This window comes from Bombus pascuorum, chromosome 8 (assembly GCF_905332965.1).
Source record: "Bombus pascuorum chromosome 8, iyBomPasc1.1, whole genome shotgun sequence".
Classification (NCBI taxonomy): domain Eukaryota; kingdom Metazoa; phylum Arthropoda; class Insecta; order Hymenoptera; family Apidae; genus Bombus; species Bombus pascuorum.
Genome location: NC_083495.1, coordinates 14,397,851 through 14,424,329, shown reverse-complemented (window position 1 = coordinate 14,424,329; position 26,479 = coordinate 14,397,851). Strand labels below are relative to the sequence as shown.

The 26,479-nt window shown below is 34.6% G+C and overlaps 1 protein-coding gene across 1 annotated transcript in view; it reads right to left on the bottom strand.

Moving 5' to 3' along the window:
* The window catches only part of LOC132909870 (rap guanine nucleotide exchange factor 2-like), a 262,500-nt gene that overhangs the window by 194,714 nt on the left and 41,307 nt on the right, over nt 1–26,479 (bottom strand). Inside the window, exons 2-3 of the mRNA XM_060965025.1 lie at nt 17,216–17,685; nt 546–673 (exon numbers count right to left, since the gene is read on the bottom strand). Of these exons, the coding sequence (XP_060821008.1) occupies nt 546–673; nt 17,216–17,284 (197 nt within the window). The 5' untranslated portion in view covers nt 17,285–17,685. The remainder of the gene's footprint in view (nt 1–545; nt 674–17,215; nt 17,686–26,479) is intronic.

The following is a 26,479-nucleotide window of genomic DNA, read 5'->3' as shown; positions in this document are numbered from 1 at the left end:
AGATATCCGCGATTCAAAGTATCGTTAATACCTGTGTTTTATATTTTTTAACTTTATCTTAATACGAATTCAAGATCTAATTGAGACGCTCGTTCTACTTACTTGAAAATCTTGTTGCATTATATTTTTTTCCCTCCAAGGTAAAATATGTTTCCCTTTCACTAACGAACACGTCCAGCTCGTTCGTTAAAACCGCGGGAAATGAATAAACGTCGCAATATCTAGTGACATCTCTGATCTGTTTCCACGGTACTCTAGTTTACTACCAGAGGTAAGAAAGAAACACGTCGATAAAACAGTATTGAACATGTACGTATAAAAAAGCTGTCGATAAAGAAATTTTCTACTACATTTTTATCACATGCGTGTACGTATTTCAGATAACGTAGAGAACTCTTTTACGACAAAAGTACGAAATAATTCCGCGAGATCAGTACGAGCGCCAATTCAAAAAATTGTTATTACTATCACACGTAGGTATGTACTGAATTCGAAAATAGTCTCGATGTGAAACGTAACGACATACAGAATGAAATAGAACTTACTAATAGAGTACGTGATTCGCATGGTGTCGTTCGTATCGTACAATTTTGCAAAGCCCACGGAGAATGGAATCTCTGCACGGCCGTAACGCTTCCAGACCCAGCAGACCATAGTATATGATCTGCAGATCCTAAAATAGAAAAAAATAGCAATATGTAAAGTACAAGAAACAAATAGAATTGTGTTATATACAAAAATACAAATAACAATTTTATTTAACAGAAGATAATTACGATAAATTCTTATTAAACAAGTTGATCCGATATAAAAAATATCAACATGTAAAACACTTATACAACTGTAAAAAATTTGAGCAAAAATACGAGTTGTCCAATCTTTTTCCTTGACTGTTTTATTACGTGTAGCGAATTTTATGAAATAAAACATAAATACTACGTATCGAGAAAAGAAAACATGCGATATACTTCGATCATAAAATACACTATACGTAATAAAACGATTCTAAAAAGGTTTATAAATCAATATTTCCAAACTTTTTACAATCTCAACTTTTTAAATGCTTACCACCAGGAAACCTCTGAACGGATTGAAATATCATATTTATTCGAACGATGTTTGCGGTACAAACTCTAAGCATTTCACATTGAGTAACTGTGAAAGAGCTTCTCCCAGGTTGAATTGCCGTGTTTATAAAGTTCTCGCGCAAGCGCACTTGTCAGAAGTGTAACATTCGAATTTACAGCTCGTGATCAACCTATCGGTGGTAGGAGCGAGGCAATTTACAAACTCGAACGAGGCGCGCGCCAACGCAATTGCCTCTAATGCGACCCTAATGTGCCCTGTTATCGTATACTATGATCTCTATGCTATCGTTATCCAAATTGATCATCCGAACAGTGCTTATTAACCGCGTTGACACGACGAAGCAAATTCAATAAAGTGATCTTTTTTCTCAACGTTCTTCTCTTCCTTCCTCTCTTTTTTTTTTTATACTAAATATCAATTAAATATTATTTATATACTAAATATTATATTATATATTAAATATATTAAATATTATATTATGTATTATATTATAAATTAAATACATTAAATATTATATTACATATTAAATATATTAAATACTATATTATATATTAAATATATTAAATATTTATTTGTTTCAGTCTTTGTATGCTTTTATAGATAATTATTTACTCTGGCAACGTCCAGATCAAAATTACTTTATTTTATGTCATCGAAATTATTTAATATACATAGATCGATTATATATATTTATCTTTTTTAAATCATCTTTGTTTATAAATGTGCAACGTAGAATTTTCGTTCAAAGTAGGTTTACTTACATTGGAAAAGAATTGGAAAAATGTAAATTGTCTATAATTTTTTACGCTCGAACTTTTTTAAAAAAAAAACAGTGCAAGACGGAATATTATTGCTCTGATAGAAAATATAAATTTTGCAAACGCTTGGAAAAACTTGTATCGTGCATTCGACCATTTTAAAGGTAAACTAATTCACTCTGTAGCTTCGTGTACAAGGTGCCATATGCAACTGGAATTAATTTTATGCAACGGAGCGTTTGAAAGACCAGTAGCATAATTTTTTTTTTATGGAAACCTGTACTTTTAGCATTTTACCCTATGCTTACATTAGTGAAATTCTACGTAGGATATATTTGGATTAATTAAACAACTATATATTTCTGCAGATACTGGAACGTATTAGGACATTTGCGCACCTTTATCATATAAAACAGTTTGAAATTTCCCAAACATTATGAGACACGACTGCCATCGTTGTATTAATCAGACTTGAAAACAATTTCAAAATATACATAGAAATTACAACAAATTTATTGCAAACATAATTTAGTAAAAAGGTAGTATACAGAACGAATAATCATCTTAAATTGTGCAACAAGCGTTAGTATAGTTTCACTAAATATTCAGGTTTGTTAATATGATTCTTAATATTTTATAATTTCTATATGTATTTTCATACTTGTACCAAACTTTATGCATGTGATCATGATAATCCAGTCTCATAACAGTGCTAATGAAATTTCAAACTATTTCGTGTAACACGCATAATATAATCATAAAAGATATCCACAAGCGTTCGAAGGCTTTCGCGAGCCTGAGCCAATATTCATTCTATAACGTGTTTCGCTTCGTATCTTTCCATTTTTCCTTACATTTCCTCCAAATCTAACCGTTTCGAATATGGCAATGCAGACGTGTCGCAGTTCGTCTCAATTGCACGTGGTACAGTGTGCGACGACAAGTTCTATGAAAAGTCCAGATTTCAGGCGATTTTCTATTCGCGTGATACGTTTCCCACGAGTTGCATTCAACGGGTCGTAATTAAAGTCAGTCGAAAAGTTAATATAGTTGAATGTACTTCCGGTGAGGGCGTAATAGCCGAGCGTATTGTGGGACCCGTGTATTGTTCTCGGAAACAGGCGACCAAAACGAAAAATAAATTACAACTGGCTTATATTTCGTGTCCTTGAAATTATCAGAAAAGTAACATTCGTTCAATGTAACGATCGAGTACAAAAAGAATCCTCTTGTTCGATAATTGAACATAGAAGGAGACGAAGCGTGGATCGACGATGCAAGGGATCGAAAAGGAGCAAGGATTCAATTTCCACGCTTGATTTGCTGATGAGACGAGCGGACGAGACTGGTCGATCGACTTTCCACAAGCAACAGCCGAGAAACTTTCATCGATGTGACTTTCAAATTCGAACAACGCAGGTAAATTAGCGAATTGACTTCTTTTATACAGAATTAACCAAAAGGAAAATATTTATTCTTTGTATCATTATTATATTATTAATATTTATTCTTATAAGTGTCTTCACGTTTTTCAAACAATTTTTATGATACTCTTTTAAATGTATATGCTAGTATAGGACGAATTTATTACTCGAATCAACAGTATTAATAAATCGATTAACGACGAGTCGTAGATCATAGATTTCTCTGTTACAATTTCACAATTTTACATTGAATAAGACAATTGCATAATACGTAATTCGTAGAACTTGAAACATATTCTAATTGTGATTGTAATTTGTTTGACGACATATAACGTACAATGTACTGCAAAATAATATTCAGATAGAAATTCCAATTGCTTCTGTAAAAAGAAAAAGAAAAGAAAAGATGCTACGAATTTTTCAAACAACCCTATAATTTTGTACGTTTTACGCGTGTATAATTTTACTAACAATATTCCGTAGTTGATTTGTGGAAGAGGGCGGTGGTCGTTACGATAATTAGAGCCGCAACGCGCGACGTGTATTATAACATGCATCGACTTTCGCGATAATCGATGTTACGTGATTAAGGCCGCGTGGCGTCTTATCAGGGCCGAGAAGGTTGCATCCTCTTCTACGAACGCAATTTAACGAACGAGCAATTTAGACAACTTCTCAGATCGTTAGTTTCAGATCATCCCCTTGATGAACTGGGAATATTCCAAGGTTCTCCTTCTAAACTTTAGACAATCTTCCGTGTATTTCGATCATAATACGATTACTCTGTTGTTTACGACATATGATGAACGAAAGTTCCGCAAGAATTCTGACATACTGATAATTCATAAATTTAGAAAAAATTTTTCGATATTAATTGAAATTGCTTAGGGTTTGATAACAATTGTTTGACACGAGTATGTAACAGAGTTCAGTAAGAATTTTCTTTCTGATATTAGCGTTGAGTTTAGTAAGAATTCCGTGATATTAGCGTTAAAGTGAACTCCTAACTCGACTTCGAGAGCAGAATTTTGAATTTTTATTCGATTATTACAGCGTAGCGAAGAATCTTACAATTTCCAGTATTTCAGTTAAAGATATAAAGAATCAGTGATATAACATTAAAATAAATAGCCCGCGTAATATATTTTTCCATGTATATATTATACATAAATAATTGTAATTAAAATTGCACGATGACGATAGAACAGGTAGAATTATATTCATATGAAAGAGAATTTAAAAGGAGTTTGGTAATTTCAATTTTTAATAAATAAAACTGTCATGTACAGAATGAGATACGGATCTCTACGGAAATCTATAACTCACTCTTAATATCTCATTTTGACGTGTTAATATAGGGATTAATAAAAATTCCATGGTATTAATATACAGTTTAATTAAAGTATGTAATATAAACTATGATTTAATGCAGAGTTTAATACCGCGATGCTGATAATACGGCAGTGCTTATCCTGTTTATCCTGTTTAATGTATACACTTTAAATAGAGAGCTTAATTAATTACTGTGAACAAAGCTCTCACGTTTTTGTAATTCTTTTACGATTTTACTCTTGGGCAATAAACCGTCTATTTCTCTCGTATAACTTTGTTGTACGATGTTACAATCAATACAAACACTCGTGGGATTTTACGTTGAATGTTGTTACGTCACTTCTGTTGCTCAACTTGGATAGGATACACAGCCGAAGCGTTTAACTATGGCAGCGTAATTGGATGGAGTTCGTGCTAATTGTATCGCAAACGAGTATGCAACTTAATGCGTTTTCATAAAACGATCTTTTAGAAGCTTTCTGATTCGTCTAACGTTAAGTAGATAAGGATTTCGTAGTAAATAGTACTATTTTGAGATGTAGAACCCGATAATTAGCGTTAGGGATGAGAAATTGAAAGTTAGAAAATTGAAATTCGAAATAAAAAATTTCAGATTTTAAATTCAATGAGTGAAATTTGAAATTTTTATTCCACACAACTTCAACCCTAATATTTTCGAGTTTAATAACACAGACTGGTTCACAAGATACTCGTTTTGTTTTCTACGTACATATGTTGTGATAACATCACGTCAGATCCCTAATCGAACTGATCCGTCTGTTCCGACGCATGTTTAATCCCAACTTGCAAACTTCGTGGCGCCGTTTCGTCTGGATTGTTTGCAACGCAAGCCACAATCATCGTTAATAGTTCAATGGAATATAGGCAAACTCGTGGATCGTTTACAGTTTAGACGAAACGAAATGGAAGCGAATGTTTGCTTGATTTTTACCTTCGAAGCGTGTTCAATGCACTAATCGTGTCCGTTCATTTTCAGTAGAAGAATCTTCGCTAGTATTTTTTAATAAATAAATTACCTTTTGAACATATTTTAAACACGCGTTGATCAACGAACAAGAATTATTGATACACTATGCGATAATTTACGATATGAGTGTGACCATTTACGATATGAAAACCTTTCGATAAAATATCTATATAAGATTCTTATTGTTAGTATACTTTTGTGAACACCCTTTTGGCCTACTCAATTAGCATACTTTACTTGGACTCAAGTGACTCGAGTAATAAGAAGAAGCACAGAAACCTGAAAAGATATTTCAAGTGAAATAAACAACAGGTTCACGCTGTAAACGAATTACCTTGAACTCGGATAACTTGACTAATCCAAACGAAGCTAGAATTCGTTCATACACGAAGATAATAAATTTCAGTATAAAAAATCTCGTTACAAAATCACTTAAACGTCGACATCTACCACAGCGTCAGCAACGCTTTAAAAAAGTCAAACATCGAAAAATTTACTAAAAATCCAATCACGAGAAAGGTTCCATGCCAAGCAACAAATTACTCGAACATTTTCTGCTGCTCTTCGAAGACCTTCCCATCGAACCAATCCTTATTGCAAGAATAGCAATATTGATTCTGTTTCGCGTGTATTGTAAAAGCAAGATTGCAGAACGCTGGGCTATCGAACGTAATGCCCGTCGATTTATGTAATCCCCGAAATTACCGTTCTAAAAATATCATAAAATCGGCTTTCCTAATGTATCGTACTGACCATGGTGGCAGTCGAGATAAGGGACCCCATAAAGGGCTTGTACGTTATCGTTTTTGCTGCAACCTAAGGCAAGATAAATTCGTATTTCAGGAAAATCCTAAACCAAACTCCTCGGTTTGGGACGGTTGGACGAGTTAAAATGGAAGACAATGGGAGAAAATATGCTGCACAGACACTTTTTCTTAGCAGACTATCGTACTGTTTCTTGGTAGACAGATAATCGGACGGAAACAGGTGACCACGAATAAAGAAGCTGCTCTTAAACGCTCTTATCGCGTTTAACTTCCCCTCGAGTCGAGGATTTAGATCATTTGAATTTAAAACAAAGCTGCTCTCCTTTCGTTTCAACTTCCTTTCCGCTTAGTGTATCGTGTAAAGTCTGCAGGGAGAGATAGTTTAGGTGAATTATAACCGACTACGTTTAGGAATAAATCAATGAGAATTAGATGATAAAATAAGGATGGAAAATTCTCTGATCTCAATTCTAACATTGGGACAGAGATACTCGATATTCTTTTAACGTAAACGTCAGCCCACTAAATTTACAATTTGATTCAAATTTTTATACTTGTGGCAGACACATTGCAGACGTTTGTACAAATTTTTATGATAATAATTAAAGAATGTACCTATTTACTTTCATTATATTATGTCGATTCTAAATATCTACGTAAAATACAATCACATGTAGTCGCAACTGTGTTAATAATTAATAATCAAATATATTACTTGCAACGAATGGAAAAATTCAAAGAAACTCAAGCATCTATTCTTAACCACTAAAATCGTATTACAAAAGAAAAATTCTCATTTTCTTTATCTTTGTTTAGTCGTTGCTTGATTAATTCCACGAGCTTTCCAGATAACAAATCAGGTTCTATCTCAAAAATACAAAAAAATTTTACGCGAAACTAGGAATGCGATTTACTCTTTTAATCGATCAAAAAAAGCGCGATCCGCCAATTGTCTCGAGTTGAGCGTGATATCGATCGCGCCACGAGGAACATCGCAAATTTTTCGAATTTCCAAAGTTCGCTCTGTCGAAAATCACGAACGTGACAGATTTTAACACTTCGTTGATATCGTTATATCGAATCACTGAATTCTAGATTAACTATAAATCAAATGGACTGAATTAGGTGTAGCTTCTGAGTATTTTGTTTTAATTTGGACCCTGTGCTGTGTGCGTTAACTACTAGACGCGTGAGATATACAGGAGTTATGTTCTATCTGCGCATATCATCACACAATAGAAACCTCATGAGAGGGAGAAGACATCGGACAAATGTTATAAAAGTTGTTTAACACAGACGAGACATAGTATAGGTCTTCTCGCATTCTTCCCAAGCATACAGTTTCAAAAATATATGTAAGAAACTTTGTATTCGGACTTCAAAGTTAAAATTACCAATAACTGAAGTGCATACATAACTTGCATCAAAGAAATCAATCACGATAGTGTCATGAAAGAAGAGAAAGAAACTTTTATCCATATATCTTCTCTTACATACTCAAATCTCTAAGAACGTTGTATCGTTGTAAACCTATTTTGACCACTTTCATAGTTTTCGTGTTAACAGCTACTTGAAATTGTGAATACAAATATCGATAACCTGGAAAACACGGTCACTTTCCAATGTTGTTTTCTCGAAACCATTTTCATTTCTCTCTCGTTTGAATTTTGTACATCTTACTAAAACATGATTAAATACCTACAGAAAATGCCTGCAAGTAAAACATTCTTGACAAACGTACGCCTTTCTAAAATTCTTCCTTTGTTTTTCTTCCCAAATTTGTGCATGTTACGATGAAACACGGACAAAAATAATTGTACACGTAAAAAATGCTCAAGTTCTTTAAGTACAAACGGTCTGAAGAAACGCGTCTAATGGTAGAAAACTCCCTTAAACGCATGAAAATAATAACACCGTGACGAGCGTCAGGTGGAAATTTCTCGGTCTGACAAAGGGTAAATACCTTTGCAAACCACGAAAACTTGCGAATCAAGGTTTTGTACGGCGCCTGTCGGTCTCCGAGGCGGTTTCGACCACGTTTCGCCTCTCGATCCGTTGGCTCGCTCTTTTTTTGCTCGCCTTTCCTACGAAAAGTGGAGCGAACACTGGACGACCTTCACGTACGGATCGTATGAACCCACGTTGCGAGACGTCTCGTAAGATTTTAAAAGGGGTTCCTCGTGTAGTCGCGTAAATATCAATTATTTCAACCCTCCGGGAGCATCGTAACGGTGAAACAAAATTTCTATCTATTATAGAACGGAGCAGTTCCCTGTATGAAGATGGATTAGGACTGCTCCATCTGACCAACGAGGGTTGTTTTTTTTTTTGTGTGTGTGTGTTTTTTATTCGTTCGAAACTGTAGACACGTACTACGGGTCCTGACGCGATCGGCCTCCTATCGATTCCATTGCTTCGTTCGATATTAATCGGAAAATGAGTCGAGTTGAAAGTGGTTTTTGCTACTGAAAAAGTTGCTTCGTGATATCGCGAACGTGATATGTGTATTCGAACCTGTTTTCGAAAGGAAAGCCAAGGGACGAGTTTGACTTGAATTTCTCGATCGATCGGAAAATTATTTAACGATGAAGTTTGAAATGTCATGGATATTAAATGATAATATCGTAAATAGTTGTACAGTGTTATACAACGTGTACATTTTGTAATATGTTCTTTTATTAATATTTTCATTAAACGATGTCAGCTGTGATAAACGAAAGTGAATTTATCATTTCTATGTCATAGAATTTTGCATAATGCGTTATGTAAACGATTATTACAAAATTCTTTCTCGTGATTTTTAAATTGCATTTTACACCTATGTCAATATTACGCGAAAATGTGTGTCGACTCAGCGCACGAGATAACCTTCGAATAACATAATATTTGGATAACAATTTGTATAAATAACAAATAATATATTTTTGACGACGTGGTAAAAAATTGTGTCGCCCATCGTATGACATCATACGACATTGCAATTACAGGATATTTATGGTTCTTTCGTAAGATTACATATTATGTTTTGCTGTTAACGCTACGAGATCACTAGACCCTAATTCAGAGTTATGCGTTTAATCTCAGGGGTTTACCTCTGAATTTATTCGAGCGTATTTCGTCCAAAAGGTACACAGTGAACGTGTTATGGTAAGTAAATCGTCACACGATAGATATAGATATAAAAACACTGAGGGAGTGGTTTTATTAAGAAATATGTACTTCCATCTCATAGATTAGAATTTTTGTAGAAGCAGTAGTATACTATGCAAATGCAAGTATACTATGTACGGCTAAAGATGTAGATCTGTAGCACTATCACGAAACAAATCGACAATCTGAATCAAGGAACATTTAATTAAGCTCAATTTAAAAGGAGGGAAGGTCTGTCAAATTGCTCTAACGATCATTTAAATGCAGCACGGAAAACCGTTGAATTATTTTCTATATTCGTAGTAGTTTATTTAAATGCACATGGCAAGTAATTACAATAAAGTAGTAATTACAACGAACTCCTCTAATTACCATATGCATTATATTACTTGCGTGATACGAGTTTTTCGACAAATTACTGAAAAGGTTGAAACTCCATGTGATATTATTAGAAAACTGGATAAAGAAAATTCCATATACATTGCCATCTAAGAAAGAACGATGGTCGAACAACTGATCTTTTTATTTAAAAAAATATATGCTGGTGAAAAAATTATAGCGTAAATTATCATTTTTATACAGGAACAGGAACAACTAAAATATCCACAGAAATAACGAACTTCGAAGTGATTTTCCTGCAATAAATTATTGAGAACAATACCGAAACCTAATTTCAATGTATAAATGTGAGAAGCAGACATCATTAACGTTCGTAACATGCTTTTGTATCTAAAATTTCCCGGTAGATAATGGACCTTAAAAAATAATAATAAAATATTTTCAAAGGGAGTTTGCGAGGTAAATGAAAGGGCAAGTAACCTAGATATTATTCGAAACTCATCTTTACACTCGCTGTCATGAATAAGCCTTTCGTTTCAGGAAAAATGTCGATCGTACGCTTGGCTCGTGGAATAATGCTAGAAAAAAAAAAGGGAGAAAACGTTCTCAGACGATCTGTGTACACGTTTCAACGCGAATGAATTGTTCTAGGGACAAAACACAGTACACTCATTCTTTTAATCGCTCGTACGTCGTACACACGGTCGCTTCGGAATATTGCTCTTCAACTTTCTAAATATTTGTTACCAGCTACTGAACTCATATTCTCGTTTGTTTTTCCTCTCCTTCCCATGATCCGGTATAGTTACATACATATGCTTGAAATCGAACATGCACGTACCAAAAACAAAATAAACGCGACCAGTCTATCGAAATAAAAAATTTCAACCATCATGGAGAAAAAAGAAATACACGTTTACACGTGTTTGGCATTTGGACGAAAGTTCCTTGAATTTTATTGGATAATACTTTATTGGCTACCGTCGTAAACTTTACATGATGCGTAATATTTAAATGATGGTTGCATTCCTCCCTCAAAAAATAAATGTTATAGCGTAAATTTTATTTTATCATATGATTTTAATTTGTGGCACCGATAAGGAACTCTCAAGGGAATTTGATCTGGAAGGATACGATCCTTCTGCATTATAAAGTAGCAGCAAATGCATCGAGGAAAATTCTTTATGTTTTATCGTATCTCCTGTGTTTGCTATATTCGCTATTTCTCTAATTAATTTGTATATTAATGTGAAAAAATGAAAAAAGAAAGTTTCTTCGAATTTACAAGAACTCGAGTAAATTAAAGATGATCCAGAGAATATAACATTACACGTATCAAGCGTAACGTTTAAAAAAATGTGGATCCTTGCGAATTTTCAACAAAGGCACAAACTCTTCTTTTTCTTTTTCTACAAATGCTAAATACCTACGGTGATAAAATCAACGATCGTGAAGCCCACTATGGAAACAAGACGAAACGATGCTTCCACCGAAATAAAACGCGAGACAATGAAAACTCAGCTCATCCATAACTCATCGTGGAACGTTCCACGCTTCTTTTTCTATGTGGACGCGATCGATGGCATTTACAACCGAACGGAACGAACGCACGAAGAAAGATAATAAAGTTGGACAGTTTTGTTAACGACAGACATCTGTGTATAATAGAGAGCACGCATCGAGAAGCGCGAAACGCTTCCATCGCGTCAATCGTTTCCGCAAGAATGAAATTTCAAAGACTCGTTCCCGCTGTTTCCGCGAATAAAACAAGTTGAATGCAATGAAAAAAGAAAATATACAAATATAAAGAAGAAGCGAGAAAGAAGAAAAGAACAGAGAAAAAGAGAAAAACCTGTCAATTATATCCTCAGCGATCGAGGACGTCGGTAGAGACGCCATTATTTGTTTAAAACTACTGCGCGGCTACGGTCCGGATCGATATCTCGCACAATATCTGAGACTTTCATTGTACTGGAAATCGCGGTCGTTTCCCTGAATTTTCAACGTTTCCCTATTTAGCCACGCTTTGCCTTGGTACACGCGCGACTCTGCATACGGCCGCCATTCTACGCTCGCCTCGCGGATCGAGCGGTTCGCAAATTAGCACGAAAATAACGAAGGGCGCAGAAGGACGTCTGCGAAGCGTTCGCGCCATGGAATTCGACAAGTTTTTCATGAAAATCCGTGACTCAGGGATTTTTCTTAATTGGCCCCTGACGACGACGATCGATATTATGCCGGTCACGCGACCGGAGATGAAAGGTGATTAAATATTCAGAGGGACTCGCTATTCTACGAATTTCTTTCTAATTTCATTATTTAAACAATCGACGAGAATTTCGTAAGCGGAATTTTATTTCTTTATGAGATTGTTGTTGATTGGAATCTCTAACTTCGATCTAAACTCTTGGAAATGAATATGAATAATATTTCTTGTAAATATAATTTTCACGCGTTTTGAAGAAACGAGGAAAATGCCGGGATAATAATGGGCAAAAAGAATTAAATAATTAAATAATTGCGGTTGTTTTTTTTATTGTTTGAGCGAAGCTTCGGTACGACAGCAAATAAAAGAAATTAAATGGAAAGTGATTAAATATTTGAGAACGCGTAATCTTTCGTAGTTATCTTTTATCTGTTTAAATGAAAACTATGGTCCAGTGATAAGGAAGATTAATAGAAGGAAAGTTAAATATTTTGAGAACAAGTCATTTCTCAATATTATGTTTCACCCGTTAAAGATAAATTCTGATACACTAGAAGATAAGGAGACCACGGTGCAACCGAGATGTTGAAGAATTTTAAACTGTTTCACTATGGAAATTAGTTGGATAAATTTACCCGAGAGTAAAGTAGGTCCTTTAGATCAAAATAGAAACGCCATTGTAACTGCTTGGAGACACTACTTTCTGATTCCAAGTATTCGTTGTTCAGGACGAAATTCTTTCACGCTCGTACCTATAGTACAATTCTGCAACTTGGCAGTTGTAAATTCTCCAAAAATAAAATTTTATACGCGTAATAAAACTCCGTAGATTTTTTTATTGGTTCTACAGAACAGTCCTTGTCGTCAATGTCCGTTTCTTTTAAATTAAAGTGAAATTCTTGTCGTGGATTTTCTCTCGTTTCACCTGTCCTAGAAAATTTTATATTTTACAAAAATCCTCCAAAAGATAAAAGTTTGTACGTACGCTTGGTAGAAAGTGAAGCCGCACGTAATGCAATTTCGTAGGTTTTTCATTAACTCTGGTAGAAAATTCTTGTTCAGAACTCTCGTGCGTACACATAGAACGCACCATGTTCTACAAAAATTTTAGATTTCATAAACATTCTTCAAAAATAAATTTTTGCGCACACAGGCAGATCATAAAGCTTCGTACCTTCCTCATTGCATGTTCAAAATCATTCTACTGGGTATTTTCTATATAACAGAATTTCCGTGCAAGTTCCGTATCGTGTAACAACTCGTTCCACATCGTATAACTCATCTGTAAATATTTTCTATCCTCCACCAAAACATTGTACAAAAATTCCCTTCCATCTCAAGCAGGAAACGTTCGAACAAAGAGAATACTTGATTAACAATCAGAGAAAAACGAATTACGCGTGGTTATTTTTCCAAACGATGTATTGCACGCATGAGCTTATATTCGATGAAAAATTACATAAAAGACATTTACAAGCCTAAAAGACAGTCATTTAAATTCGATTACTTCTTTGTCGATGTAACGATTTGTATTGGCTCATCGCCAATTTTTTTTTTTTTTTTCGTCTCGGTCGCAACATACACGTGACAGAGCATTTTATTGCAAAAATCGTTCGATCGTTGATATGTCGCGCGATGGGAAAGGGACATCACGATAGAACAAAGCGAGCTAGTTTTTCCGATCGCAATCAACCGTACGACGTTCGAATTAGAAACGTACGATTGGTAGTTAGTCCAAGTCCCGATAGAACAAAGGGGAGCAAAGGCAGTTAAAGGATAAAAAGGGCGCTATCACGAAACGTTCGACTATTTCGATATACATCTATGGAACACCTATGGAAATCGAAGTAAATTTAAAAAATGATTGAACAACGATTAAGAAGAATTATTAGCTTGTTTGAAATTTTACGCGAAGACGGATTACAAAATGTTATGATCAATAAACAGTTCATATTTTTGTAATAATGTTTGTAACGCTGGAGGTATACGTAACTATCATTCTTTTATCTCAAGTTGAAAATATTTCGCCACTTATCTTGGGATTTCAATACTGATTAGTTTCTCCGTGTCGTTTAACGCGAGAATCCTTCTCGCCGAAAATTCTTTATCCCTTTTCGATAGAGGAAAAGTATTTGTTCGCTGGTTTATCCGATAAAGAACACACAGAGTCCCAGGAAGAAGTTTTAACGATATTACTTCTGAAAAAAGCCATCAAGGCAACGTGACAGAATCTTTTCGCGAAACTTTCTCTTGAAACTAACTCGCTAAAGGACTTTCTTTGATTCGGTACATATCTGTTAAAACACAAATCAATCGTATCGATTCGTATCGATTGTTAGCCATCAGGGTGTTCAAACTCCTCAAGTATAATAATTAAAAAGGGAAGCATTTATGTGTCGAATTACGAGTTTCTATTTCTACGATTAAAAAATATTCAAATTACTATGTATGTATTTGAGGAAATAGAAATAATAGCATATGGCTAGAAGTTTGTAACGCATTAAGTATTAACCATTTTCAACATCATTGTAAAAACATCTTGAATACTTCCACATCGAGTTTCATCTTAACAAACTATCTTTAAAAGTTAATGTACGAAGGAAGACGTAATCGAAGACATAAAAATTACCACGATCAGGATTTTACAAAATATGGAAGATATTTTCCTTTCGAAACGATATATTTTAACAAAATTATCTCTGAAAGGTAATGTACGAAGGAAGACGTCATCGAAGACATTAAAATTGCCACGATCAGGATTTTACAAGATATGGAAAATATTTTCCTTTCGAAACGATATATTTTAACAAAATTATCTCTAAAAGGTAATGTACGAAGGAAGACGTCATCGAAGACATTAAAATTACCACGATCAGGATTTTACAAAATATGGAAGATATTTTCCTTTCGAAACGATATATTTTAACAAAATTATCTCTAAAAGGTAATGTACGAAGGAAGACGTAATCGAAGACATTAAAATTACCACGATCAGGATTTTACAAAATACGGAAAATATTTTCCTTTCGAAACGATATATTTTAACAAAATTATCTCTAAAAGGTAATGTACGAAGGAAGACGTAATCGAAGATATTAAAATTACCACGATCAGGATTTTACAAGATATGGAAAATATTTTCTTTTCGAAACGATATATTTTAACAAAATTATCTCTAAAAAGTAATGTACGAAGGAAGACGTGATCGAAGACATTAAAATTACCACGATCAGGATTTTACAAGATACGGAAAATATTTTCTTTTCGAAACGATATATTTTAACAAAATTATCTCTAAAAGGTAATGTACGAAGGAAGACGTCATCAAAGACATAAAAATTACCACGATCAGGATTTTACAAAATATGGAAGATATTTTCCTTTCGAAACGATATTTTTTAACAAAATTATCTCTAAAAGTTAATGTACGAAGAAAGACGTCATCGAAGATATTAAAATTACCACGATCAAGATTCTACAAGATACGGAAAATATTTTCCTTTCGAAACGATATATTTTAACAAAATTATTTCTAAAAGGTAATGTACGAAGGAAGACGTAATCGAAGACATAAAAATTACCACGATCAGGATTTTACAAAATATGGAAGATATTTTCCTTTCGAAACGATATATTTTAACAAAATTATCTCTAAAAGGTAATGTACGAAGGAAGCGTCATCAAACACATAAAAATTACCACGGACAAGATATGGAAGATATTTTCCTTTCGAATCGATATATTTTAATAAATCTCTAAAAAGTAATGTACGAAGGAAGACGTCATCAAAGACATTAAAATTATCACGATCAGGATTTTACAAATTATGGAAGATATTTTCTTTTCGAAATGATATAACCACCCGGTTTTTAATGCATTGTGCAGATTGTGCGAATAATTTGAATTAAAACTTCTTATTAAAAAAATATTCCCGATGGTCCATTCTCAGAGAAAAGTTTCCAAAGATCTTCGATATCATTATCCGTGTTTTAATAAACGATCTTTATGGGAAGATTTGAGAACCCTTTTAACCTTCGAACTACTTAATTGGTATTGAGAAGGCGAAACTCGGGCCCAAAAGTAATTTCCCGCGGATGAAACGGGAATTTTTTCCGTCGAAATTCCAGGACGCTGCGCGCTCAAGTCCAATGCGATTATGCGAAGATAAGAAGCAGCGGATTATTCGTTTGGAAAGTTCGAGCAGTTCTCCTGTTCGTGGATATTGACGACGCCCTTTAACCTTTCTCGGCCATCGTAAAACGTAGTCACGAATGCGTCTTTGTGCGTGTACACTGGCGCGTAAAATCGCGCATTATAGAGACGACAAGCGTGCACAATAGATCACTCTGAATGATTTTTATTCGTATAAAATTGACAAACACGATCGTAAATGTGGGATAAAGAGAAATTTATAGTTATAAATGAATAATCCTTTTTAATGATAATATAGACAGTTAATTTGATTTTATTCGTAAAACATTGACAAGTATAATAGGTAGTAAATATGGACACAACATTAAAAAGAAAAAAAACAAAGATTCGAAACTCTCGGTGAATAATTCTTTTTGCAATAATATGGTATCTGTGTGCGTGGAAGAGGAGGGGGCATGGAGTTGAAACGATAGAATTTCTTGTTTCTGTCAGAGATTTCTTGAGAGATTTCAGGTGTGCATGTTTTATTTGTTTTATACGTGCAGCACGGTGAAAGTTAAACGTAACCAGAGACAATTTACTTTCATACTTTAACCATCCTTGAAAGTTCACCTCGATCAACGATCACGAATGGACAGTAATCGTGCGACAAATAATAATGTACTAATAGCTTGGACAGTGTCACGAGGTTCGTTAACGTTAATTATAAAGAATAGAAATTCGAAGATTCTTAAATCGTAGAATTTAAAAATATCAGAATTTAAAGATTCAGAAATGGAACAATTTATATATACTCGAGCATTAAAAGGTTTAATTCAATGAATTTTTAATTCAAGAGATTACGATTTGATGATTATGATTCACGTTATTAACTCTCAAATTCTTGAATTATTATCCTTTTATATTTTTCCTTTTTACCAAATATGTTTAGTGACGTAAACTATCACACTTCTACATAAACTATATGCCATTTATTAGAAAAATATAATCATGCAATTTCATTAACTCACTTGAAGCGTTCGTCGTTCTGGATCGCGGCAGAGAGCCCTGACGAAATGTGGATCCAAATAGTCCGTCATAGTAGCCTATCTATAGACTACTCTGCGATCCTTTTTCCTACGTGCTCCTGTGTCCTGTTGGAGCACTTCTTCCTGAACATCGCCACCAAAATGGTCGCAACGTTCGATTCTCAAGGGCCCAATGACCTCTTTTAGGCCATTGAATAGACCGATCCTCTCGTAATAGTCTTACAATTAGCAAAATATTTCACTTCCATTTTCATTTTTCTCTCCACTATATTTTTCTCTTTTTTCCTTTTTTCTTCTTTTTGTATCGATGAAAAATCTAATATACGTTCGCAACTACAGCTGCATTTAATCATGCGCGGCGTAATACGAGAAATTTTAACGCAGATTGAATCCTCTGTTTTCCAAAATCCATGACGATTCTTGTTGAATGTGCTGGTTTAAAGTGACGAATTCTGTAATCATAAATAGGGGAAATATTAAAAAAGAATTAGAGTAACCATTTTGTGATAAGCAAATTACATTACATTTTAATAATTGTACGAATTCAAATATAAAATATCGTGATTATTATGCTAAAACTACGTAAGGTATATAATATGCATGATATTTTGTAAAAAATTGTATAAATTTACTGCTGTAAATTCCTCGATGGTTGAATGACTTTTTTATGATTTTATACTTGTTTTTCACGTACCTTCGATTCCTTTGGTACAAGCTTTATATTACAGCTGTCAGTATTTCTACAGCGTTAATATTTATTACTCGTGAAATATAAAAATTTTATTATCCTTATAAAACATAAGACGATAAAAGCGAAATTTTCTAGATAATTTACAGACGAACGACAGAAGCTCCTATAAAAATAACAAACGATTCCGTCGTCGACCTAAGACTCCTTAATCAATTCCCGTTACCATTCTTAAATTTATCTTCTCATTAAAGGTGAATCTCGGTTTATTTACCGAGAGCCTTTTCTTACTTTCTCTCTTCCACAAAGATCAATTAAGGTGGCCGGAATCGCCTCCTATTAATCTCCTCGCATTTAATTCAGGTTCTCTTTCACCGAACGCGACAAACTCGCTGTTCGACCAAGTCACACGTACACCAACGCACGACTTCTCTATCGCGGCTAAATCAATCGGCGAAAATTATACTCTGTTGCATATTCAAACGGCTGAATATTCACGGTAACTCGAAACAGTGAATGAACGCGCATCTCGAAGCCATCGAACGCAAACTTAGAGGCGAAGCGACTTGCAGTGTCGGTGCACCTTCGTTTCCATCCCATCCAAACTAAACTAATCGTAATTCAAGCTTGTTTCCAAACGATGATGGAGATCGAACTTGAAACGCAAGCGTCGAGGCATAGAATACGTGTATGAAGATCTCAAAGGCAGATCTCGAACGCCAAACGAACGACGAGAACCGATCGAGTCAAGAAACGATCGTTCGGAAGGAAAAGAAACAGGTACCGTTACGAATTATGAATGAATCGCGAAACAACGTTGCAGGATGAATTATAAACGCGACGGAAGTCGCTCGTTAAGGCATGCTGCACCTGCGGATAGATGCGGTGAAACGATAGGCGACTAAACTGGAAATAGGCTCGTCGACCTTTTCGCGATCGGATCCTGAAGAATGGAACGGATTTGAGCTGCGAAAATGAAACGTTGTCAGAGGCATGGATATTTGACCGTAGCGTGTCATCAAGAAGGTGCTTCTTTGGTCGAGTGTCGAAAGGCCTTTCTTTAGTTAGAGCACTGTGCAAGTTGTTTGAAAAATTTGTGGCTAATAAATATAAATCCAAATATCATTCGCTTCGTAGTTGTAAGACGTTTCATCGGTGCAATGTTACAACAAGTATTGACTACTTAAGAAGGGAAACAACAATCGATCATACAAGAATTGATCTTATTCTTGGCGTAAATTCGTCCAAAATCTTGAAAATTACTCTTTAATATTTCAGTCTCTTTTCGTCGTTGATATATGAGAAACACGTAGGTGTATACTTCACAGGTCTTTAAACTCGATTTTCTCAACACGAGGCTTCTAATACAATTTTGATATTCTTGATTTTCACCCTCTTTCGTATAGCATAGAATCTACCTCGCTTTTGCTTGCATCACGAATTTAATACATGTACTTTATGAAAGATGTGTATATATAATATATGATTTATGCATGTGCATAAGCAAGTTTTAGTTATATCTTTTTTATATATCTGTAATTACATATAGTTAGCTATACATGAATAAGTTAGTCCTAATTCTGCGACAGTCATTGCCATACTTCTTCCAAAATGCAATTCGACGATCGTACTCGTATCCCAAGCAACGGTTGTGATAAAGTTTACACATCACAATCGAAACAGAAATTATTATTCCTGTGCAACGCAACAACGTGACTGCCAGTTGGAGAACAGACGGCGACTAACAAACGTCGAAAACGAATATAGGGAACGAGAAGCATCGATTTCTCGGTTTATTCTCCGACCTTGGTGTATGTAACGTCACGCGAGCCACATACCTAACAACCTTTGGATGGGAGGCCGTGCCAGAGACGCGGGTACCCACTGCCACAACCGACCAACCATGAAACGTAACGACCGATCCGGAGGCATTTGAACCGCGCGGAACGAGACCGGGTCGCGGATGTATCGCGATCTGATGCCGCGATGCGTCGATCCCGCAAATCAACTTGATAAACTGCCAGACGCGTGGCGCGGATAGGATGAACATTGCGAACAAGCCAGCCCACCGAAGAGTTCGTCTGTTTGACGTGGTTTCCATATGGGAGTAGACACAGTTGCCGAGATCGTCTGCACCTACTTGTTACATTTTTTGGAAAACTCGATAATTATATAGAAAAGAGCACAGCTCACCGATTTCGATGAGCTTGAAATATGTTATCAAGCTCGATATTCTGAGCAAACTTTTTCCTATGTAACCGCCCCGCTCGGCCTTCGTCCTCCGAGATATTCGCAAAAACTTCAATTAAATTTAGCTTCCGTGTGCTTCACTCTGACATATTTTTACATAGTCCAATCTGAACTTAACTCGTTGATGCTGATCATCAGTAATATAAATAAAAAAGTTGGATTAATATCCGGTCGCTTCGCGCTAACTTCACGTAATTTTTGCTTCACGCGATTTTGTGAATAGGAAAAAGTTGTTCAGAATGTTGATCTCGGCGATATATTTCAAGATTAAAATAGATGAGATGCGCCCTTTTTCTGTATAATTACCGAAAACTCTGACAGATCTTGCTTTATTGAGAACGCTTGGTTATAACAGGGCTCAGAAAATTGCTGCTGCTCCCTCGTGATTTTCATATCATGTTCATATATATAGAGCATACACGGTTGCTGCGATTATCTGCACCTACTTGTTATATTTATTGGAAGATTCTAGCAAATCTTAATTTATTTAGTATTTTACATTACAGTAGAACCCCATCTAACGCGGTACTCTAACGCGATAAGAAAATTGCCGCCGCGCCCTCGTATAACGCAGCTGCGTAATTGCTTTGCGTATGCGATTGCGAATGTTAGAAGTGTAAAAATATATCACCTTAAACTTTCAACGAATGGAAATCGAATTTTGATGAATTGAAAAGGAAACGTTTGAGGCTGAAGTCGATCACCGTTCCTCGTGCATCTATGTAATCAAATTAAGAAACCGATAGATCTAAATACTCGTCATTTGAGAGATTTATACGAGAATTATGTATATTTTGTGTGAATATATTCCTCAAGTGTAAAAATATTCAACCTTCTGAAGATTTGAAATCCGAGATTGTGCAATTAAACTGAACGTCAGTATTTAGACCGACGTTTAAGTATATGGTTTTAGTGAGAGAAATACAAAGTGAATGTTGAGTTTCTGGAACAGATTTTGAAATGTATTGCAATCAAATTACGATAGTATAGGAAAATAGTAGCTGCTTTGCCTTTTATTTACATTTCTGTTTGACGTCAATGGAGCATAAAATTTCCGATGAATGAACATTTCTCTACATAATTAAAGGAACTGCATCTCTCGCTGAAAGGCGTAAAAATAAGTTGCTCCGGTCGGAAACGAAGACCGATCGATTCATAAGACGTGTCCAAGTTCGATTCTTTTGTCCCTTTCCTTTCGTCCTTTCCTTCGACAACGGATCTGCATTTTTCCTTCATTTTAGTATAAACATTTGAAATATCGAGTATACTTCCTTCAAATGCTGAAACTCTTCGTAACCATTATACATTTTTACGCCTGTACAAAATATCGATCATAAATCGCAGTGACGTGACGCGGCATACATTTAACAGTTTCCCGTTTAATTCTGTAAATATTCATTATTCTTCCTATTCTTTGATAGAAAACTTACGCCATATATTATAATTCCCGTTCGAAACGAAAAGCGTTTAAATGAAAGAAATTCAAGAGCTCAAAGAGATAAAACTTAAAAAATTACAAAATTTAGGAATTCAACTATCTAAAAATTTAACAACTCACGTAGCAAAAAATTTAGAGTTCAACGTTTCAAAGATTTTAAGATTAGAGAGTTTCAAGTATTAAAATCGTCAAACAATAGAAACTTTAAATATTAGAAAATTCTACATTTTATAAATTAAAGGATCTAAAAATTCCAAGTTTTAAAAGATCGTAAATTCAACTTCATTTGGACGTTGAAATATTTAACGTAGAAGAGCAAGCGTCGTTTTTCTTCGTGAAACAGCGCAGGCAAGGCAGATATTAAACTTCAGATTAAAATCTACCCTTTTATGCCAGACGATATTCGACGATACACAGCTGCTGAGCAGTGATTTTCGAATTGAATGGTGGCCGATAGTCCGCAAAATGTTGCTGGAGTAATCGACGACGACGGGGCGACGATTTTTTCCGGCCGACTCCAGCTATTCTATCAACGGGACGCAATTTTGCGGGATCTAAAATGGTGAACCGCGTATATAACAAGGGCCTACGGGATCTGGCCTTTCTATCCTTGCAGAAAACGGAGACAGAAGAAGCAGAGGCTGATAATAAGCTGTGCCAGAACGGACTTTCGCAACAATGGTTCTTCGGTGAGACAATTTCAATCTTCGATATGCTGCCTGGTAAACTTTTATACGAGCTCTAGCTGGCATCCGTGGTGTAATTAACCTTGCTGATTGAAAATATCAACCTTCTTAACAATCCAACGATTCGTTTTTAAAATATATTTTTCTCCTCTTTTGCTATGGGAAGCTTTACTTGTATCACTTATTTAGAGTTTCAATGCATCGAGCATTTCCGTATAAATTGTTGATTACGTCAATTAAAACTACACAGCTTTTATTATTTATTATAGATTATTATATTATAGTATTTATTATAGATATTATCAATTTTTCATTCCTTGGAACTTATAAGATCTATGTTTATAATTGTAATTAAGGACATCTCAATCTCATTTTATCAGAATTTCGATTTATCTTCATACTTACATATCTAAACAGTAATATATCTATAGCCGCACTTTAATCGATCCAATGAAAATCAATTCCAATCAATTTTTCCAACGAAACACTCCTCCCACCTTCGATTAATAATTTCTTCCAAGAAAAGATGCAGATTAAAAATTCCAATCACGGAGACGTATCTTCGCGTTAGATTAGCAGAAGCGATTTAAGATTCGAGAGATCAGTTTCTAATTTCAAAGGAAGTCGGAAAGCATCGTACGAAAAGAGTTTCCGTCGTTTTAGTCGTGGCAGAAAATTAAATCGTATAATCGATAAAAATGAGAAGAGGATCGCGCCGGGAAACGTGGTGAAGAGGCAGAAGAAGCATCAGCAACAGCAGCAAAGCCAAAGAGAGGCCAAGAGAGGCCAAGAGAGGAACGGGCTGCATCGACCTTGCGGATCGTTTCTGTTTGGATTCCTATTACTCGTTTTATCCTTCCCCTGCTTCTTCATCTTCGCGTAGTCCGCCTGACTCTTTCTTCCTTTCAAAAAGAAACTTGCTGAGCCGGCGTCTCGTTCACAACTCGTCCGTGCCCGTATAGGTACTATGGTCTCGCGTGAAACGGAATGTCAAGGAAGAAAACAGCGCGTACACGCCGCCAGGAACGTCCTCAGGATCTCGACCGTCGAGATCACCTCTCTCTCTCTCATCGATTACCAACGGTGACTATCGGTTTCGTGGCTCACCTATGTAGGTTTATAATTTGGATGAAGATATTGAATTTGTGCAGACTCGTTTATATGGATCTACCAAACGAATATTGACTAGTACTCTTTAATTTATGCGTATTATCAGTCTTCGAAAAGAAGGAAACATTTTTAATAAATACCAAAAAATCGATTGTAAATTTATTATATTTCGAGAATTTTGATTTAGAATGGGAATGTAAAAATTTAACACATTTATTTTTCATTACAAATAAAAGTTATTACTTTGATGAGAACGTAGCAATGAAATTTGATTGTAGAATGAAATTGAAATTTGATCTGGATTGATATCGAAAATTCGATATCAGAATTTAATTCTCGTTGATTTTGTTTTTATTATATATTACTTTTATTATTGTACTGAATCAATGTTGATATGTATCGTTGCTAAAATATTAGGAATCATATATTCAGTGAAAAGTAAATTTGGATTTTCCAATAGCTGGATGCTTGAATTTATACAATATTTTTAATTAATTCGTACAACTGTAACAAGAAAATCTTTCAGAAGAAGTTTTTAACAATTCGGTACTTGTATTGGAAAAATTTAATTATCTTTGAAGAAATGAATTATTTATACGAGTCGCATGATGCACGAAAATAATCTCGAATTGGAAAATTTTATATTTCATCAAATCGTTCAAGATACATTAATTAGAATAGAAACCAATAAAACATTACCGTATTCGTAATATTCGTACCATAGAAGGAAAATTTATGAACGTACTGAAAGCAAGAAATAGCGAAGCATAATTCTTTATTTTGTTTTTCCTCCGTAAACGATAATTCAAAATTAGAAAGAATTTTAAACTTTTAAGTGGTAATGTATTTGCACAATGGACCAGTGTAAGAGAAAGAGTTGATAGACGAGAACAGGTCAACCAAAAGTCTGAATTAGCTAGAAGGCTAAGAGAGACGAGACAGAAAAAGAGAAAAGAAGATGATCTAAATTGCAAATAGAAACAAATAGACGCGAAGGCAAGGAACGAACGAGCGAAAGAAGACAAAGAAGTAATTGGGGAAGAGAGCGAATATCAATACGAAGGTCTAAAACTATATATAGATAAAGTAAATAAAATTGATAATACGTAGATTATAGATTTTTATGTACTTGTGGAAAATTAGAATTGCAAAGAATGCGCAAAACACACGTAATGTAAAAAGATACATAAAATGTCCAAGGTATAGTACACGTTATAACGTCTAAAAAATAAAACAATTTTTTATCTACGTTCCATTTTTTCACGAGCTTCGTAAAAATATGAATTAGCATAAATATCCGCGCTTTAATAATACGTGATAGAAAACCTACTTACTGAACAAAGGTTAAAATAAAATAATATTTATATCTATCTAATTTATTTATGAACATTCTTCCATCGATAATCGAAGATTAAAGTCTTCTTCTTAAATCAGGAAGTTCACCATCAAAGTGCGATTTATTATCATTGTACGTAAACGCGTTGATTTTTCACTATTATTGCATAGGAAGACACGCAGGAATACACGTGAGGAAATTTCTCTGCTTCGAGATACTATCGCGGTGCTCAGCGTTAATTACAGGATTTCGTGTTCGAAGAATGATACAGAGATTACGTAATTAATTACACCTATTTAGATGATCGTGAAAAAAAGGACTACACATATCTCGAGTCGAGATATTCCTCGCAAGTTTCTTTATTTCTTTTTTTTTTTTAAATTATCCACTAACGTCATTCACCCTGATTGCATCGTGCAATTCATTAAAAAAAAAATTCATTTTAACGCTCTCTAATATCTAGTCTGCACTACAACTCATCTTCCACATGTCTTCCTTTTTCTTTCTTTTTTTATTTTTTTTAATCTGCATGAGAGATGTTAGAAGAAAGGGAAAAAAGATAAAATATACACCTGTCCAGTCGATTAATTTCATTCGTGGAACGTCAGCGATGCCCGCGCATCTCGACGCGCCATTCCACGAAATTAGAGATGGTAATTATGCAAGCTCGCTGATGCATTCGATATTAGAGCCGGTCTATCTAGCTTGCAGTTCCCATTTTCACTATACGGGATGAACTTTCGGTACATAGCCTATATACAGAGATATTTTTACCGGTGACTGGTTAACGCGTCTCGTTAAAAGCACAGTGCACCGGACCAACGCGAAGCTAACATGAGGAATTACCAGTCGTAACATTTTCGGCCCGCTGTCGTGTTTCGTTTGTTTAGTCTCGTATAATCGAAATGAATCCACGACGAAATATTGAGAAAAGGAATTTGTTGATTTCATCGGAACAGTGAGTTCATTGTCTGATAACTATTTTAGGAAAGAATTTAAAACTAATCCTTTAAGATTCCTACAAATATTAGGTTTGCTTCTACATTCAGTTTCTCATGCACAATTTACTCGAAATGTTACTTTTATAATGTTACGATGGAAACTTCATACGTTTAATTATTTCGCGAATTTAATTTATGCTTGAAAACCTATCTTTTTAATATTACATTCGTCACGTATTAATTTAAAAATACGCTCCCGCGATATCTCGCATACTTGATATTTTATACGCTTAATATCAAACGTATATTTAAAAAAAAATTATTTCTCGTTTAATCTATTATTATAAAATTATTTAAAAAGTTTCTTTTCTGAGGAAGCTTTGATACGATTTTGCAAACATTTATACGATACAGCCGCGAAATAAAATAAAATGTTCTACCTTAATACATTCTCATAAAATTTAGCGAATCCCTGAAGTATTAAAATACAAATTTAAAAAGACTAAAATGCAATAAAATTTCTGTCATTTCCCAATAATAATAATAATAATAAGGATTGATATTTAACTTGAAGATAATCGTGATTGAATAGTATGTGCTAGACGTAGCCCTGAATATTACAATCCTGAGTTAACAGTCGGACACCGTGTAAACCAATAAATTTTGTTAACCTACATTGCGCTATATATTTATTAGTAGAACAATGTAAAATAGAGCATACATCGTTCGTAATTTTATTGCAGCTAAATACTTTTAAATCAAGCATGACAATTTTTTAAAATGATCAATATACATCG